This window comes from Amphimedon queenslandica, unplaced genomic scaffold (assembly GCF_000090795.2).
Source record: "Amphimedon queenslandica unplaced genomic scaffold, v1.1 AMPQUscaffold_13492, whole genome shotgun sequence".
NCBI lineage: Eukaryota > Metazoa > Porifera > Demospongiae > Haplosclerida > Niphatidae > Amphimedon > Amphimedon queenslandica.
Genome location: NW_003546272.1, coordinates 119,489 through 136,668, shown reverse-complemented (window position 1 = coordinate 136,668; position 17,180 = coordinate 119,489). Strand labels below are relative to the sequence as shown.

General features: G+C 36.4%; 10 protein-coding genes across 13 annotated transcripts; 6 read left to right on the top strand and 4 right to left on the bottom strand.

The window, feature by feature from the left end:
* Positions 1–76: 76 nt before the first annotated feature.
* LOC105316831 (uncharacterized) lies at positions 77–1,528 on the bottom strand. Its single transcript, XM_011412054.2, has one exon. It carries the CDS (start codon positions 1,496–1,498, stop codon positions 119–121), a length of 1,380 nt encoding a protein of 459 aa, XP_011410356.1. The 5' UTR covers positions 1,499–1,528; the 3' UTR covers positions 77–118.
* Positions 1,529–1,540: 12 nt separating this feature from the next.
* LOC100640785 (uncharacterized) lies at positions 1,541–2,288 on the top strand. Its single transcript, XM_003384342.3, has 2 exons — positions 1,541–1,815; positions 2,036–2,288. Exons 1-2 carry the CDS (start codon positions 1,592–1,594, stop codon positions 2,211–2,213), a joined length of 402 nt encoding a protein of 133 aa, XP_003384390.1. The 5' UTR covers positions 1,541–1,591; the 3' UTR covers positions 2,214–2,288.
* On the bottom strand, positions 2,250–5,479 carry LOC105316830 (ultraviolet-B receptor UVR8-like). The gene is made up of 13 exons (XM_019993515.1): positions 5,095–5,479; positions 4,957–5,037; positions 4,560–4,671; positions 4,394–4,499; positions 4,265–4,349; positions 3,951–4,072; positions 3,624–3,768; positions 3,476–3,564; positions 3,333–3,420; positions 2,890–2,981; positions 2,736–2,840; positions 2,578–2,669; positions 2,250–2,526 (listed from the first exon to the last, which is right to left on the bottom strand). Exons 1-13 carry the CDS (start codon positions 5,402–5,404, stop codon positions 2,421–2,423), a joined length of 1,533 nt encoding a protein of 510 aa, XP_019849074.1. The 5' UTR covers positions 5,405–5,479; the 3' UTR covers positions 2,250–2,420.
* An 80-nt stretch (positions 5,480–5,559) lies between these two features.
* On the top strand, positions 5,560–9,679 carry LOC109580423 (uncharacterized). 3 transcript variants are annotated; one of them, XM_019993517.1, is made up of 7 exons: positions 5,560–6,063; positions 6,305–6,433; positions 6,485–6,518; positions 8,314–8,871; positions 9,109–9,243; positions 9,295–9,328; positions 9,434–9,679. In XM_019993517.1, exons 4-7 carry the CDS (start codon positions 8,465–8,467, stop codon positions 9,617–9,619), a joined length of 762 nt encoding a protein of 253 aa, XP_019849076.1. In that variant the 5' UTR covers positions 5,560–6,063; positions 6,305–6,433; positions 6,485–6,518; positions 8,314–8,464; the 3' UTR covers positions 9,620–9,679. The 3 variants fall into 3 exon arrangements, with proteins under 3 accessions (XP_019849076.1, XP_019849077.1, XP_019849078.1); XM_019993518.1 differs by lacking the exons at positions 8,314–8,871; positions 9,109–9,243; positions 9,295–9,328; XM_019993519.1 differs by lacking the exons at positions 8,314–8,871; positions 9,109–9,243; positions 9,295–9,328; positions 9,434–9,679 and adding an exon at positions 6,610–6,863.
* LOC100640530 (uncharacterized) lies at positions 6,909–10,887 on the top strand. 2 transcript variants are annotated; one of them, XM_019993520.1, is made up of 5 exons: positions 6,909–6,956; positions 9,791–10,148; positions 10,248–10,367; positions 10,431–10,488; positions 10,560–10,887. In XM_019993520.1, exons 2-5 carry the CDS (start codon positions 9,796–9,798, stop codon positions 10,728–10,730), a joined length of 702 nt encoding a protein of 233 aa, XP_019849079.1. In that variant the 5' UTR covers positions 6,909–6,956; positions 9,791–9,795; the 3' UTR covers positions 10,731–10,887. The 2 variants fall into 2 exon arrangements, with proteins under 2 accessions (XP_019849079.1, XP_011410354.2); XM_011412052.2 differs by lacking the exon at positions 6,909–6,956 and having other exon boundaries at positions 9,735–10,148.
* On the top strand, positions 6,916–8,005 carry LOC100640657 (uncharacterized). Its single transcript, XM_003384341.3, has 4 exons — positions 6,916–7,252; positions 7,364–7,465; positions 7,518–7,566; positions 7,637–8,005. The coding sequence occupies exons 1-4, from the start codon at positions 6,957–6,959 to the stop codon at positions 7,805–7,807; spliced, it is 618 nt and encodes a 205-aa protein (XP_003384389.1). The 5' UTR covers positions 6,916–6,956; the 3' UTR covers positions 7,808–8,005.
* A 496-nt stretch (positions 10,888–11,383) lies between the features above and the next one.
* On the top strand, positions 11,384–12,729 carry LOC100640403 (uncharacterized). Its single transcript, XM_003384339.3, has 4 exons — positions 11,384–11,835; positions 11,951–12,070; positions 12,304–12,358; positions 12,430–12,729. Exons 1-4 carry the CDS (start codon positions 11,468–11,470, stop codon positions 12,598–12,600), a joined length of 714 nt encoding a protein of 237 aa, XP_003384387.1. The 5' UTR covers positions 11,384–11,467; the 3' UTR covers positions 12,601–12,729.
* On the bottom strand, positions 12,694–14,370 carry LOC100633670 (deoxycytidylate deaminase-like). Its single transcript, XM_003384371.3, has 4 exons — positions 14,215–14,370; positions 13,981–14,113; positions 13,041–13,254; positions 12,694–12,919 (listed from the first exon to the last, which is right to left on the bottom strand). The coding sequence occupies exons 1-4, from the start codon at positions 14,317–14,319 to the stop codon at positions 12,841–12,843; spliced, it is 531 nt and encodes a 176-aa protein (XP_003384419.1). The 5' UTR covers positions 14,320–14,370; the 3' UTR covers positions 12,694–12,840.
* Positions 14,371–14,408: 38 nt separating this feature from the next.
* On the top strand, positions 14,409–15,423 carry LOC100633544 (mitochondrial import inner membrane translocase subunit Tim21-like). Its single transcript, XM_003384370.3, has 5 exons — positions 14,409–14,713; positions 14,761–14,921; positions 14,970–15,043; positions 15,108–15,207; positions 15,254–15,423. Exons 1-5 carry the CDS (start codon positions 14,431–14,433, stop codon positions 15,341–15,343), a joined length of 708 nt encoding a protein of 235 aa, XP_003384418.1. The 5' UTR covers positions 14,409–14,430; the 3' UTR covers positions 15,344–15,423.
* LOC100640277 (transmembrane protein 231-like) lies at positions 15,424–16,924 on the bottom strand. Its single transcript, XM_003384338.3, has 5 exons — positions 16,749–16,924; positions 16,513–16,703; positions 16,305–16,430; positions 15,815–16,040; positions 15,424–15,756 (listed from the first exon to the last, which is right to left on the bottom strand). Exons 1-5 carry the CDS (start codon positions 16,885–16,887, stop codon positions 15,491–15,493), a joined length of 948 nt encoding a protein of 315 aa, XP_003384386.1. The 5' UTR covers positions 16,888–16,924; the 3' UTR covers positions 15,424–15,490.
* Positions 16,925–17,180: the final 256 nt, after the last annotated feature.

Below are 17,180 nucleotides of genomic sequence, written 5' to 3'. Positions count from 1 at the left end.
CTGCCAGGCCCTGTGGGTGGAACTGGGACGGCCAGACTCCAGCTATAATTATACGCAATAATAAAAATCATCACTATCTGTTCTATACTTAACAAAAGTGTTAAAAACAACAGTTATTTTATTTACAGCAGGGTTCTTCAGTAAAACGATCAGACTCAATATGATCGGTTCTTTTAGTAACGGTCAAATACCTCTCGTCGTCTTTACCATGACTCCTATGAAGGAGATCAAACTGTCCAGACAGCTTATGTATGAGCTTACGATCCTCTGAACTTAAACCAGCAGGGAACCGTAGCTGGGTTTCATCTTTGTTGCTTAAAAATTTCGTAAGTCTCGCACGAATCTCATCCTGGGATAACGCAGAGCAAGCACTTCCACCAAAACCTTGTTTGCTACTGGTACGTGGCTCCACTAACACAAGGGGATGATTAGTCTGACCACCACCAAGCCCACCTTCTCCTTTCCAACCCATCTTCAATAGCAACTGGTGGCCTTTGTTACCTTCGTCAATCTTAAGGCCGGAATCAATCCTAAGGCCAGATCTCATTAACTCCCTTCTGTCCACCATAGTTTGCTTGCTTGCAGGACAAACAGGAGGACTACCGCCCTCTCTTTCTTGGTAAGCTAGCACTTCAGCTATGATCTCAGTGCATGCTTGGTGCTTCATTTCTTTCTTTGACGTTCCGGACCATTTGCCCATTAAGCAATCGCCAGCATACAAGCTAAGGGGACTGAAGGATTCAGTCTCTGAGAATCCAAAATGGAGTCTGAGTCGAGACTTTGCAGCTAAAAAACTCAATCGAGAAATATTTACATTTTCAGGAAAACAGGAATTACAGAGGCAAATCTTTCCAAATTTTTTGATAATTTCATCTCTGGAAAGTGTTGTTTCATTAGGGGTGTGTTTGCTTGGGTTGCCATGGTTATTGGATTGATTCCAGTTCTTGTTAGCAATGTTTCCATCACTCTCTTCGGATTGGTCAGTTCCTTGGCTCTTTGAACGCATCATTGAGATGAACGATCCTATTTGATCAGTCAGGGTCTCAAACGGGATCATATCATTGCTGGAATCTGGCGGATCAATCTTTGATTTCTTGCTAGCAGTAGTGAGGGATTCTTCTTCGCTGGTAAGTTGGGAATTTGAGGATGTCGGTCTTTTACCAGTTGGTGGCCATTGTCTTCCCTTTCTAGCGTCTTCTTCATCATCAAGAATGTCAGGATGAACCTTCAGCCACCTCTCAATCTCATTCTCTTCGGGAACAGGATAATACTCTACCTCACTCTGTACTTTTGAGGAATACTGACACCCCAAAAAATTGATGTTGGCCCAGACCATGGAGAGTCCGATGGCCTTCTTTAGCCCGTGGACATCCTTGTGGTCTTCTACAAACTTTCTCCTGCAAAGCCAGTGCCTTTTAGACTCCCATGGAGCACGATGGAGGCCGTGGGTAGGATTTGTAGCGTGGCCATGTGGCGAGGTCGAGGTGGTTGCCGCCATGTTATAATTTTCAAAAAGAGGCGCGGTTTGTTTTTGTAACGCCACACCCACCTCAAGGCCGAGGGCGTGGTGAGGCCGCGCACGTGAGAAAACATGGCGAAACCAATCTCTAAGACTTTTGAAAAATTACTGGACTTGAGGAAGCCAAAGTACATAAATGGCAGATGGAGGAAGCCTGTGGTCAGTGCTAGAGATTTGGCAGAAGCTAGGAAGTCTCTGATAGCTATGGGAGAAGAGGTTCCATCCAAACCATTGAGGGACAGAGGGAACGATCGACCTTTTAAACTATCAAAATGGGAAAGAAATAAGGAGAGCAGGTATTTAATTATGATGTGCATGTACAGGGGAACCTCCAAATAGCGAAACTTTTAGGGCACCAAATTTATTTATTTCATACATGAAAGTTTTCATTAAGTTTTGAAATGGATATTCCCTAAGCTGGTAGTTTGATGCATTAAAATTTTCAATGCATCAAATGATAGAAGTTTTGTTATTGGAGGTTATACTTTATTATATGTCCCATTATTGCTTATATAGAGAAGATAGAATTGCAGAGAATATGAAGCGTATGCCTGAAATAATTGCAGAGTATCGCAATAAAATGGCAGAGCTGAGGAAAAAGACACGAAAAGTAAAGACAGACGAGGAAAAGTACAGAATAGCAACTGGAAGAGCTAAACCAGATCTGGAATACGCAAAAAATAAAAAGAAATAAATCATATTATTATGTGTAATATACATTTCAACTTGGTAGACTGTAACCATTTTTAAATGTGATTTAAAAACACTATATTATAATACAAGTAACTATACACTGAAACACAGATACATGTAGTAGTAGTACAACTGTTGATACACATGTATACATTACATTGTACGGACACAAGATCAGGTTAGGGATTATAAAATTGAGAAACATTGACTACTGGTTGTTAATATAAGTGTATTCTAAAACTGGAGAATTGTTTGGTGTCACATGACCAGTTTGATGGCGGCCATTGTTGCCCATACTCATGAACCTCCCAGACCTAGTAAAAATTTAAAAATTTATCCTCGCAATCCAAAATTAGTTAAGTTACCTCGTCCTTAATACAATGTGAGAGTTACCAATAGCAGCTGCAGCGAGTGGCTCGGGTAATCCAGCCATTTCAATTGGAATTGTTTGAACAACCTAAAAATAATGTGACATAATAATAAAATAATGCATCATTGTCACTATAATAATGTAATGACTTACATTCTTATTACTGCCCATTCCCACTCCACACCAGTAGCCTCTGCCATCTCTCGATATAAAGACACTCCTACACACGCCAGCAGCAGCTGAAGATATGGGTATACCCTTTTAATTAAAAATTATATAAGAATGACAAAGAATAGTGTAAACTTACTTCAAGGCCCTCAAGTCTTTTTGGTATTGTTCTTATGACAGTGTCTCCGTGACCTAGTGTCCCTTCTCCTTTGCCACAAGTAAAAACATCACCTAAAGAATTATTATAATTTATTATTAATCACGACAGCAGGGTTTCCCACAAAGCATGCTAAGTGAGTTAAACAGCATGAGCTTCATGAGCTGACAAGCACTATAATATTTAATACTAGTACAAGGCTTTTTGAGCAACTTTAAATATTCATAAAAATCCAAATTTGATTATAATCAGCTCACAATTAATTCACAACATAAGGACATGTACATGTATCAGAAAAAATTATCAAAATGGAGGATTCTCTCCTAGTCACTTTTGGCGAAATTAGACTACATTCCCTGTACTATAGTACAGGGTTTTTAGCCCAATTTTTGAATAACTTTATAAAAATCCATAAACTTACATACCTTTTGAATCAAGGAGGATAGTATGGCAGACACTAGCAGCTGCATTCACTATGATCCTGTCACGAACAAAAGCAGTCACTTGAGCTGGCTATTCGAGTTAAAAGTTACAATCATACACGTACTTGCATTGAGGGCATGCTTACTGTACTGAGGTTCTTCGTCCCTCCATGTCCCAACTGTCCAACTGATCCAAGTCCACAGGTAAAAGCTTTCCCACACTCAGTTATTAGAACTACAAGCATAACGATAATGACAGTTATAAATGTTGATAATTTTCACTCATTAGCTTACCATTGTGTGCTATACCAGTGACTATTAGTGTAAAATTGAATTCGTCGTATTGGAGTGGTAGACAGGTCGGTACCACTGTTGCTTTGATGTGAGGGCCGAGTCCTAACTGACCGGAATCACCCTGACCAACTGAATATACTTTGCCCTATAAGTGTTATTAAAAAATCATAAATTTGTAATTAAAATGTAGCATTAATATTTTCGTTGTAATTCGTTGATTACAGGAAGTTCATTACATATACATGCATATAATGGATGTTAAGAAATTATTTTTGGTTGTATACTGTACATGTAAATGATGTATAAACAGGAATTAAGATTCCTTACCATATCACTGAGAAACATTGTATGAGAGCTGCCACAAGCAATCTGGAGGACGTGTATACTGCTAGAGAAACCGACTTTGAATGGAGTGAGAAAATGCTGGCCATGACCTGTATTAGGCAAACCTACAGTCATAAAAATATATAATAGTGATGATGATAATGATAGGAATCAGATATCAATCACGCTCAGACTATTGGGAATATCATAAAACAATAAACAAGTGAAATACACTGTTGAGTCAAATGAAAATTTAGCAGCCAGCTTAATTTTATAAAATGACCAGAATCAATAACTAAGTATCAATTCCAACTCACCTAGTTGTCCATATCTGTTATCACCACAGACAAAGACTTCGCCAGTCTCAGTGACTACTCCAGAGTGACCACACCCAGCAGATACCTACAACAATAACCAAATCATTACTCACACCATCACTCACTCACTTGTACTACGTTTGACGGCACTTGCACATTCTGAAGAGCTGGTTGATCCCCACTGACTCCATTACCCAACTGTCCGAATATTCCAGCACCCCAGCTAATAACACGGCTAGTCCAGCAATTATAGCAACAAGTAAACATTTGTTGTTGTTATTGATTTGTTGTTTACCTATTGTTATCCACCAGGGCAATGTTTTGATATGAGCCTGCCGCCAAAACACAGGAGCCTTTTTCCATCTTGTTTAAAATGTGGAGCCTCTCCTTGCATGACATGGCACATACTAAAATAGAATTAATTATTATTTTGTCTAATACCGTATAAGTGTTTTTTTGAGGGAATTATATTTCGTGAAATCTGCTAAAATTCCAATTTGTGGATTTTAATTTCGCAAATTCTACCATGTGTGCCATGCGGGTACTGTATTAAATTGATTTTCGCGGATTTTATTTTCGCGAATCAGGAGGGAATCCGCAAAATTCGCCAAATTTGCAACCCTAAAAACCCCACTTGTACGGTAATTATTAAAATTAATCTTTAAATCATTCTTTTATGTGTTAAAACTCACGTCTGTTGGTGAGTTCCCCAAACCTTGCCCTCTTGTAACGTTTTATAATCAAACGAGCTGCTTCCTCAATAAGAGAACATTCTAATAATAAGTGAATGTACATAAATGAATGTAGATCTACTGCATAGCATGGATTACCTTCCCAGCATTCAGTAAACCATTTACAAGATAGCTCTAAATTGGCCAGATCCTTCCCCGAGAGACCATAATTGACCAATATAAGGAGCCAGATTTCTCTGGGGAGTGTGAAACACGGAGATACAGAAGACGGAGAGAGTTTAGGCGAGTCTGTAGTGAGAACAGAGTTGTTTATGGCAGCAAGGTATGAGCTAGGCCTTGTGTTTAGGAGGGATCTTTTTCTGAGTAAAGGAGACGAGAAAGTGTAGCCTTCTTCACAACTGAACATCTTTCCACTAACATTGTCCCTGTAGATTGCAGTCCTTTCCATATAGAAAGAGAATGAGGATGTGTATCGACGAAGACATGCTACCAACAACCTTTATATTTGGAGAAGATGTGTTACTAAAAATAGACCGAACTTCTATTTTTAGCAAAACATTAATGATGCATGCAAGTTATAAAGAAGGAGTGGCTTGCTGCTTCTCTGATCTGCAAATAATATTGGGTGTGGCTCAGTGGTTGTTTCTTCTTGTTAAAACACCTGCTTGATTGAAAAGCTCTGCTACAAATAAAACATTTCAAGATGCGTAAAGGATTTGAAAGTGACTTGCTGCTGGATAGCCCTGATAGGAGGCAGAGGAGGGAGAGAAGCAGAAGTATAATAGTGACTTCATTCAGTCTCTTTCTGTTTCTCTTGTATGCGTTGGCTCTGGTCATGATTCTTGTTTCAATTGGTTTCTTTACTGTAACTGATGACAAGGTCAGGAGCTGGATAAGGTTAAATAGCAGCCAATCTGAGTTAGATGAAAATGACAGTGACTCCAACTGCATTCTACACAGTAGCTCTGATGATGATGGTGATGAAGAGCGATATAAATTTGGCAAAGATATATTCTGCTACTTGAATTATGCTGGTGAAGCTTTCATAGCTTTCATATGCCTCGTACTTCTTATAATTTCAATATTTCAAGCTTGGTATGGCAGATGGTAAGTCATTGCTAGAATCTAGTGTTAATGCTCAATACATGCAAGCTATATAGTATTATAGAGTCTATTTAAGCAAGATACCAAACAAGCGTATAGCAGGTGCATTTACCCACCCATTTTGTAAAACTATTCTGTTTGTGGGCCACTTCTCTGAAAGTTTTTACAGTGATTTTCATAGTAGTCTCATGTGACCTGTAAAAAATAACTGATAATGCTATGATGAATCTATTTGTCCTCATAGGAGCTGTTGTTTTGTAACATTTAATATGACAGTCCTGTTAGTTGCATTGTTAACGGGTGTATTTCTTGGATACAATTTTTTAATTGGACTTATCGATCCGATATGCAATGAATCTAAACAAAATGATCTGTAAGTAACTGCTATTATTGTAATCCTTCGATGCATTACAACAATTGATAGGTGTAATGACATACAGTTGCTTTGGTTATCAGGGGTAAGTGTGGACTAACAACGTAATTTTATGCATTTACCTTCTACCAGAATGCAATTTTTATTTGAATGCAAATATTATTTTATTATTGCAGGGTGCTCTATTAGTGGCTTACACTTGTCTCTGTGTAGCAATTGTTCTGGAGCTCTTAATGATGCTATGCCATCTTAGTACTAGGAAACAGAATCAAAGACAAGGTCTACCAAGAAGTGATCGAGGCAATCCATGGATAGATGAAACAGCCCTGGGACGAGAAAGACCCAAACAATTTGACTAACTGATAGTTTTCATGCATGAAAGACTAAAACAGCTTTATTTTGTGTGAAAATTAAATAAACTAAATAAAAATTTATGAGGGTGTGGCTTTCAATAGGTGGGTGTGGTTTCAAGAAATTATCACCTCAGCCACAAACACGTTTAATCGTTTATCTGTTCTCACACATGCAATGTGTAGAAGTAGAGCTGATGAGGATGACTCATGACTGGCTCCTTGATGGCAGGGGGAGGAGGAGGAAGGAAAGAAACTGGACTGTGACTTTTTGCAGTTTCTTTTTCTGTCTATTGTATTTAGTGGCTCTGGCAGGGGTACTTGTTTCTGTTAGTTGTTTTGGTGCAGTCCAGCGTAAATGTGGTAATGATATATACTGCATTTTGAACATTGGAGGTGATGTGATCCTGGCTTTGCTTTGTCTTGTACTTTTGGTTATATCACTATTCCAAATAATGCATGGAGTATGGTGGGTTGGATTGACAACGACAATATAAAATCAGGACACCCATTAAATCCATGATAAATCTATTAATTATACGGTACATGTACATTAATGATTTATTATTACTTCTTACAGGAGTACCTGCACTTTGTTGCTACAGTTTCTGGTACTGATTTTTGGACTGTTACTAGCTATAGTTCTGCTTGCATACTTAATAGCATGTAGCACAGGCAAAAAGTAGCTATTATAACAAATCCATGATCATTCAATTATCATCATTATTTTGTAGATCATGTGTTCCCAAAGATAATGATGGCAGTTACATTTATATGTCACAGGTATAAATCCATCATTGATATTAAAAAAGAGAATACAGATTTCAGTTACCATTACCTGGCCTGTTTTTAGGGTGCTCTGTCAGTGTGCTTCTGTGCACTCTTTGCATCACTGGCTATGCAGACACTCCTCCTGTGTTGCTGTAGGAAAAGGACTCGCTCAACAAGTCAAGAACTAGACGATAATAACTGGATTGATAATGATCGCATCATGAAAAGGAAGAAGTATGCTGATTTTGATTGAACTTTTGCTGCCTTGATTCTTTTTTGAAGAAACAGATTCTTCCTCATACATGTCATAATGTGTACAATTTAACTTAGTTTATACACAATTGCTATTTTTGGTATAAAACTTTCGTCTTTTTGACTATAAACAGAGTCAAAATAATAATAATAATAAATATAATAATGGTGTTTATCATAATATAATTCACACTATCTAAAAATACCAGTGTAACTATTTTTGCAAAGCAGGGAAAGGATTTTGAATGTCACTTGATTTTAGAGTCAGCTTCAAATAAGCGGGTACAAATTGTCTGTAGAGAAATATGAAAACAAATAATCTCTTTAGTATCTAATTGGATGATTATTACTCAAATAAAGTAAAAATAATACATGTACATGCAGTACTGTAAGTAAGCTGCTCAAATAGCAGCAGATCTGAATTTAATCAAACATTGTATGCATTTATTTTTTACCAGAATGCAATCTCTATTTGAATGCATTATTCATTATTGTCTACTATTACAGGGTGCTCTATTAGTGGCTTACACTTCTCTCTGTGAGAGTGGCTTGCTGCTTCTGCAAATTGGGTGTGGCTCACAGGCTCAGTGGTTGTTTCTTCTTGTTTAAACACCTGCTTGATTGAAAAGCTCTGCTACAAATAATAACAAATTTCAAGATGCGTAAAGGATTTGAAAGTGACTTGCTGCTGGATAGCCCTAATAGGAGGCAGAGGAATGAAAAGAGCAGAAGTATAATAGTGACTTCATTCAGTCTCTTTCTGTTTCTCTTGTATGCGTTGGCTCTGGTCATGATTCTTGTTTCAATTGGTTTCTTTACTGTAACTGATGGCAATGTCAGGAGCTGGATAAGGTCAAAAAGCAATTTCACTGAGTCAAATAAAACTGACAGTGACAGTGATTCCAACTGCATTCTACACAGTAGCTATGATGAGGATGATGAAAAGCAATATAAATTTGGAAAAAATGCCTTCTGCTACTTAAATTATGCTGGTGAAGCTTTAATGGGTTTCATATGCCTCGCACTCCTTGTAATTTCAATATTTCAAGCTTGGTATGGCAAATGGTAAGTTATTGCTATTGTACGTTGCTATCATGCTGCACTGATGCAAGCTAGATCTAGTATAATAAACAAAGCAAGACATGAAACAAGCATAGCAAACAAGCATAGCAGGTGCATTTTCCACCCATTTTGTTGTTTGTGGGCTACTAGAGCTTTGAAAGTTTTTACAGTAATTTTTATAGTAGTCTCATGTGACCTGTAAAAAATAACTGATATACAATCATAACTTTGTCCCCATAGGAATTGTTGTTTTGTAACATTTAATATGATCATGCTGTTAGCTGCATTGTTAATGGGCATAGCCCTTGGATACAATCTTTTACTTGGACATATCAGTCTCTGCAGTAGATCTAATCCGGATGATACTCATAATCCGTAAGCCATAACTATTATTATTCCAGTGCATATGTGTATTACAATTAATAGGTGTAATGAGATGGATTTGCTTTTGTTATCAGGGGTAAGTAATAAGTATGAACTAACAATTAAATTTATGCAATAATCTTGTGACAACATACAATTTCTATTTGAATGCATTATTTATTATTATTATCTACTATTGCAGGGTGCTCTATTAGTGGCTTATGCTTCTCTCTGTATAGCAATTGTTCTGGAGCTCTTAATGATGCTATGCCATCTTAGTACTAGGAAACAGAATCAAAGACAAGGTCTACCAAAAAGTGATCGAGGCTATCCATGGATAGATGAAACAGTCCTTATGGGACGAGAAAGGCCCAAACAATTTGACTAACTGGTAGTTTTTATGCATGAAAGACTAAAACAGCTTTATTTTGTGTGAAAATTAAATAAACTAATTAAAAATTTATGAGGGTGTGGCTTTCAATAGGTAGGTGTGGTTTCAAGAAATTATCGCCTCAGCCACAGTCAACACATTTATCTGTTCTCACCTCTCCAAATACACATGCAATGTGTAGAAGTAGAGCTGATGAGGATGACTGGCTCCTTGATGGCGAGGGGAGGAGGAGGAAGGAAAGAAACTGGACTGTGACTTTTTGCAGTTTCTTTTTCTGTCTATTGTATTTAGTGGCTCTGGTAATGGCACTTGGTTCTGTTGTCTTTTTTGGTGTGGTCCAGCATCATGTTAGTAAAAATAGTAAAAAAAGTTGTATACTATACAGTGCATACAATGAAAAGATCAATGCATTAAATGGCTCAGATAACATATCCTGCAATTTGAATATTGGGGGTGATGTGATACTGGCTTTCCTTTGTCTTGTACTCCTGGTTATATCACTATTCCAAATAGTGCGTGGAAGATGGTGAGTTGGATTGACAATGACAATATAAAATCATGAAATCCATGATATTGAACATGTACATGTACCAGTACATGAATGATTAATAATTACTTCTTACAGGAGTACCTGCTGTGCAATATGCACTTTGTTGCTACAGATTCTAGCTCTGATCCTTGGACTGGTACTAGCTATAGTTCTGTTGAGTGGATACGTAATAACATGTAGCAGTACAAAAACAAAGTAGCTATTATAACAAATCCATGATCATTCAATTATCATCATTATTTTGTTAAATTTTTTTAGACCATGTGCTAAATTATTTCCCAAACATAATGATGACAACTACATTCATATTTCACAGGTATAGATCCATCATTGCTATTAAAAAAGAGAATACAGATTTCAGTTACCATTGCCTGTGCCTGTTTTTAGGGTGCTCTGTCAGTGTGCTTCTGTTCACTCTTTGCATCACTGGTTACGCAGATCCTCCTCCTCTGTTGCTGTAGGAAAAGGACTCGCTCAACAAGTCAAAAGCTTGACGATAATAACTGGATTGATAACGATCGCATCATGAAAAGGAACGAATATGCTGTTTTTGATTGAACTTTTGCTACCTTGATTCACTTTTGAAGAAACGGATTCTTCCTCATACATGTCATAATGTGTACAATTTAACTTAGTTTATACACAATTGCTATTTTTGTATAAAATTTTTGTCTTTTTGACTATAAGCAGAGTCAAAATAATTATAATAATAAATATAATATAAAATTTAAAAATAATGGTGGTTATCATAATATAATTCACACTATCTAAAAATACCAGTGTAACTATTTTTGCAAAGCAGGGAAAGTATTTTGAATGTCACTTGATATTAGAGTCAGCTTCAAATAAGTGGGTACAAATTCTCTGTAGAGAAATATGAAAACAAATAATCTCTTTAGTATCTTAATTGGATGATTATTACTCAAATAAAGTAAAAATAATACATGTAGAGTACTGTAAAATAAGCTGCTCAAATAGCAGCAGATCTGAATTTAATCAAACATTGTATGCATTTATCTTTTACCAGAATGCAATCTAGACAAGGTCGAGGCAATCCATGAATAGATGAAACAGCAAACAATTTGACTAACTGTTACTTTTCATACATGAAAGGATAAAACAGCTATAATTATTTTGTGTGGAAATCGAGGTGGAAATTAAAAAGATTAATAAGAATTATTAGAGGGTGTGGATTAAGGCCAAAAGGTGGGAGTGGTTTCTCAACAAATTGTCACCTCAGCTAAAACGCAGTTTATCTGTTCTCACTTCTCCAACTCGCTCTCCAAATACCTGCGATGCGTAAAAGTAGAGCTGATGAGGATGACTGGCTCCTTGATGGCGGGGAGAGGAGGAGGAGGGAAAGAAACTGGACTGTGACTTTTTGCAGTTTCTTTTTCTGTCTCTTGTATTTAGTGGCTCTGGCAATGGCACTTGGTTCTGTTGGCTATTTTGGTATGGTCCAGTATCATGTTAGTAAATGGAATGAATCAGAGAGTAAAAACAGGCCTTGTATACTATACAGTAAATACAATAAAGGGAGGAACGCGTTAAATGTTGGTGATAATGTATACTGCATTTTGAACATTGGAGGCGATGTGATCCTGGCTTTGCTCTGTCTTTTACTCCTGGCTATATCGTTATTCCAACTAACGTGTGGAATATGGTGAGTCTTGATAGTGTTTTAGATCGACTATATAAAATCATGATACCCATTAAATCCATGATATATTGATTATGTACATGTACTGGTACATGAATGATTTTATTACTTCTTACAGGAACACCTGCTCTGCAATATGCACTTTGTTGCTACAGATTCTAGCTCTAATCCTTGGACTGTTACTAGCTATAAATTTGTTGAGTGGATACTATGATACATGTAGGAACACAGACAAAAGGTTAGCTATTATAAGTCTAAAGGCCCCTATACACCAGGCAATGCTATTGCAGGCAATCTGTGGTTACTTTGATCTTCAGGCAACACTGTTGCCTAGAATAGAAATATGTTCTCTATTCTAGGCAACACATTGCTTACAACATCAAAGTAACCACACATTGCCTGGTGTATAGTGGCCTTAATAACAAGTCCATGATCATTCAATTATTATCATTATTTGTTAATATTTTTTAGATGTGCTGAATATTTCCCCAAAGATAATGATGACGGTTACATTCGTATGTCACAGGTATAGATCCATCATTGATATTAAAAAAAGAGAATACTGATTTCAGTTACCATTGCCTGGCTTGTTTTTAGGGTGCTGTGTTAGTGTGCTTTTTTGCACTCTTTGCATCACTGGCTATGCAGATCCTCCTCCTCTGTTGCTGTAGGAAAAGGACTCACTCAACAAGTCAAGAACTTGGTGGTAATGAGTGGATTGATAGCGATCGCATCATGAAAAGGGAGAAGTATAATGTTTTTGATTGAACTTTCGCTGCCTTGATTCACTTTTGAAGAAACGGATTCTTCCTCATACATGTCATGTGTGTACAGTTTAACTTAGTTTATACACAATTGCTATTTTTGATATTAAATTTTTCGTCTTTTTGAATACAAGCAGAGTCAAAATAATTATAATAATAAATATAATAATTATAAACTATGAATTTAAAAATAATGATGGTTATCATAATATAATTCACACTATCTATAAAAATACCAGTGTAACTATTTTTGCGACGCAGTGAAAGGATTTTGAGTGGCACTTGATTTTAGAGTCAGCTTCGAATAAGTGGGTACAAATTCTCTGGAGAGAAATAGAAAAACAAATAATCTTTTTAGAATCTTAATTGGATGATTATTATTGCAACTCAAATAAAGTAAAATAATACATGTACATGTAGTACTGTAAGTAATTCAATGCTTACCTCACTTCAACATTTGCTTTTTCCAGTATATCCCTAGCAATAATATACTTTTTTTTCTCTTTGTGTTTGTCGCTCATGTACACGACTGTAGTTATCCCAGTCTGTACTATCAGCTTAGCACAATCCTTGCAAGGGAAGAGCCCAGTATATAGCGTACAGCCTGATAGATCTTTGTCTCCTCTGTTAACAAATGCATTGAATTCTGCATGGCAAACTATAAATGATAGACACAGGATAGAGTCACTTTATGTGAGCCAAAAAATTACAAATCCAAATTAATCAATACAAGTTGTATATTTTCTGATACACATTTATGTCCTTATGCCATGTAGAAAATTTGAGTTGATTCCGAGCTCAAATTTTTGACTTATGGCCATCTACTAAAAATTGCCAAAATCTGAAAAATACCCTGTACTATAGCCCATGGTTTTTTCCAAAAAATGGCTCCAAAATCAACCTCTACTTTTATTACATTTTCTGATGCATATTGATGCCCTTATGCTATATAAAAAGTTTCAGCTGATTCTAACTAAAATTTTCAGAGTTATGGCCATTTTAAAAAATGGGCCAATTTCTGAAAATTTCCCTGTACTATAGCCCATGGTTTTTTCCAAAAAATGGCTCCGAAATCACCCCCAATTTTTATTACACTTTCTGATACATATTGATGTCCTTATGCTGTGTAGAAAGTTTGAGTCAATTCCAATAAGAAATTTTCAAGTTATGTCCAATTTAAGAAATTAGTCAATTTAAAAAAAATACCCAAGGTTATATAGCCCACAGGTTTTTCCAAAAAATGGCTCCAAAATTACCCAAATTTTTATTACATATTCTGATACATATTGATGTCTTTATGCTGTGTAGAGAGTTTGAGCTGATTCTCAGCTCAAATTTACCAACTGAATATTATTTTTATTTATCAATTTCTATAATCAATTACCGTATGGTCTTTTGTTCTCTTCTTCATTCTTTGCTGTCCCGTCCCATGGTAATATGTCATCACTGCAGCCCCACGGCATCCCATTATAACCAGTCGATATCAATATACCATCTTTAACTACACAAGCACCAACCTATTGTTAATTAACAAGGAGCAATAAAGAATGAGTTTATATTAATGTAGATCTATAATAGCATAACAAATACTGGTTAAAATTTCTTTATTTTTTCTTACTTGAGTCACGGGGTCTTTACTTCTGTCTGAGGTCAAAAAAGCAAGTGACATAAAGAAATTATCATCATCCATTTCAATAGGTTTTTCCCTCGATTTTTCCGCCATTTAAAGATCCGTTGCTTGGCAACAATAGGTGTGGCTTGATTGATGCCCACGTGCTTCCACGTGGTTAGGCGGGGCTAAGTTTTGTATTCCAATTAATGTCCCTCAACTAATATGGCTGTCTTTATAAAGCACTTTAGGCTTAATTCTTTGCTGACCAGTGGCAGTAGCTGCAGTGGTAATTGGATATATGCTAGAATATTAGTAGAGAGATCTCCTGGGAGTCTTAAATCATTATTAGCAGCTCCCGGAGCAGTACTGTCACCTCATATTAGGAGAGACTATTCTACAGAGGTGAAGAAATCAGGTGACAAGGAGCAGCAGACCAGCAGTGGGTCTGTTCTAATGGAAGTATTATCCAAAGAAGAACCAAAGGAGCTGACTGTTGGAGCTAAAGGTAAAATAAAATGATTTTAGAATAATTTTAGTCGCTCTTTTTTTCAGTTGTACGGGCTGGGAAGGATTTTACTTACCTTATAGCCATTTTCGCTGGATTTGGTCTAATGGGTTTCCTGTTCTATTCTGTCGGCAGTGAGTTCTTCAGTTCTGCTAGTCCTTCGTCAATATTCTCAAAAGCACTCAAAAGAGTCAAAGCTGACGAGAGTGTAAGTAGAAAAATGAAGGCATGCATGTATATGTACATGTACATGTAGGTAAAGGCTGCATTGGGTGAGCCTATTACTGGCCATGGCGAAGAGTCAGGGAGAGGAAGGAGAAAACAATTAAAGTACATAGACTAGACAGTACATTATTTTGATGATTATTTTCCGTGGCCCAAAAAAATTTTCCAGTTACTTAGAGTATGAGGTAGACGGCGTTACTTATATGAGAATGAAGTTCCACGTGTCAGGGAGCAAGAGGAAAGGAGAGACAGTCTTAGAACTAAAGAAAGTAAGCAAAGGATTTGCATTGACTTTTAATTAATTTTTGCCTCTAGAATGAAGCTGGGAAGTATGCATTGAGATTCATGTTTGTCGAATTGGCTGGATATCCACCACAAACTATCATACTGGAGGATAATCGATAATATATCATAGCTATTTTTCATTTAGATGTATACATTGTATGATAATAAGTAAGTTTGAGATGATAGAAACTTTTGAGTAATTGAGTTGCCCATGCATTTCACAAGCCAATAGTTGCAAAAGTATTTTATAACAAAAAAATGAAAACATCATCGTTGGTGAGGTTTTTTATCAGTTCTGGCCTGTACTGTCAGTATTATTTGGTTCTGGAACACAAAGGACTGTACACAACTCAGCACAGCATAAAAGATGACGAGTATTGCAAGATACTGTATCCAAGCAAACTTTAATACTTGCCAGAGTCCTGGGATGTAGATCAGTGTTTGTACAGGGAAAGTAAGAGAGATGTGAGCTGTGAAGTTGGACCCTGTACCATACTCCCAATAATCCATTCTATTAGCCAATGATATTGATACTAAGGAAAGATAGAGAGAAAGAATAGCAATAGTGTATTTTTATGCTGCCTTGCTTACAATTCCGTTGCTGATAATTCTTTAATATTCCAATTATCTCATTATCTTGAGTGAGTCTACTGGTGTCATTGTATATGGTAGTGTTGTGTGTGGTGAGTCTCCCAGTGGCTGGAAGTGGGTCTCTCTGGTATATCAGTGTGTCACCTAGCAGCCAGTAATGTGATGCTGGCAATGACCAACTGTTACTGAAATGAATGAGACCTTGTAGTGTCACTGATGCATGTGACTATGATAAAGGAGAATTATAGAATAATTGACTTATTTTGTCATACATGTACTGTGTATGTATGTTCAAACAAGATTCCCCATAGCTTATAAAAATTTGCTGTTTAACATGTTTTAAGGGTAACTCATGCACCCATAATATTAATCAGCTTTTTTAAAGGCATTAATATTTATTACAAAAATTGGGGATACATTTAAAGTCGAATCCCATTAGAAATCAGTGAGCACATTAATTTAAGATATATTAAATTACACAAGAGCTTACATTTAGTGATACTTCAAAAAAGAGAAGCCCTTGTATTCCGGTTATATTATACTCCAGTTCGTTATATTCTATTGTCAATAGCAACTGATCATTAATACGATCATAATTATAATCCTGTTCTCTGAACTATTAGGAGTACAAAATAAAATAATTCACTACCCTCTAGCCATCGATTATATACAAATTTATTTCAGTATACATAAATTACTTTCACTATTGGTATTGATATTTCAGAGTTTAAAGGTGACAATGTGTCGTCCTGGAGTAAACGATTCAGGCCATTGTAACTGCTCCATGTCTTTGCTATAGGGCTAGCGTCTGTAGTCACTTGAAATATCCACTGACCAATAAAATGAATATCAGCCTGCTCTCTATAGCTACTTGTGTACTGCCAAAAATCTGCACAGGGGATGGTGTGCTTTAATTAGAATAATTCAATCGTACCTCTAGTTGAATAGGCAATAAAGAATGGAGCTAGGATAACGAGAGCGTATGTTATGATCTGGAACACGGTGGCCTTTGAGAATACTGTGGAATAATGCTTGATCAGATGAGGAGTGGAGAATACTCGATAGAGGACCATGATCACCACCACCTCTACAGGTAATGTTTATTCAGTGGTCGTTGCTATGGTATTTTAATTGTCATAGCAACGATAAAGTGAAAGAGTATCCCATCATTCGCGTGACAAGACGTGTTCCAAGGTATCATCATGAAAAGAGAACAAAGTAAACTTTTTGCTGCTTTGTTTGATATTAATTAAATATGAAGATTATTTATAATTGCTTGATGCATGCATGTGTTGTACATGTATATTATAATATAATAATAATAATATTAAATAATAATAATAATCTTTGCATTATAATCTAATAG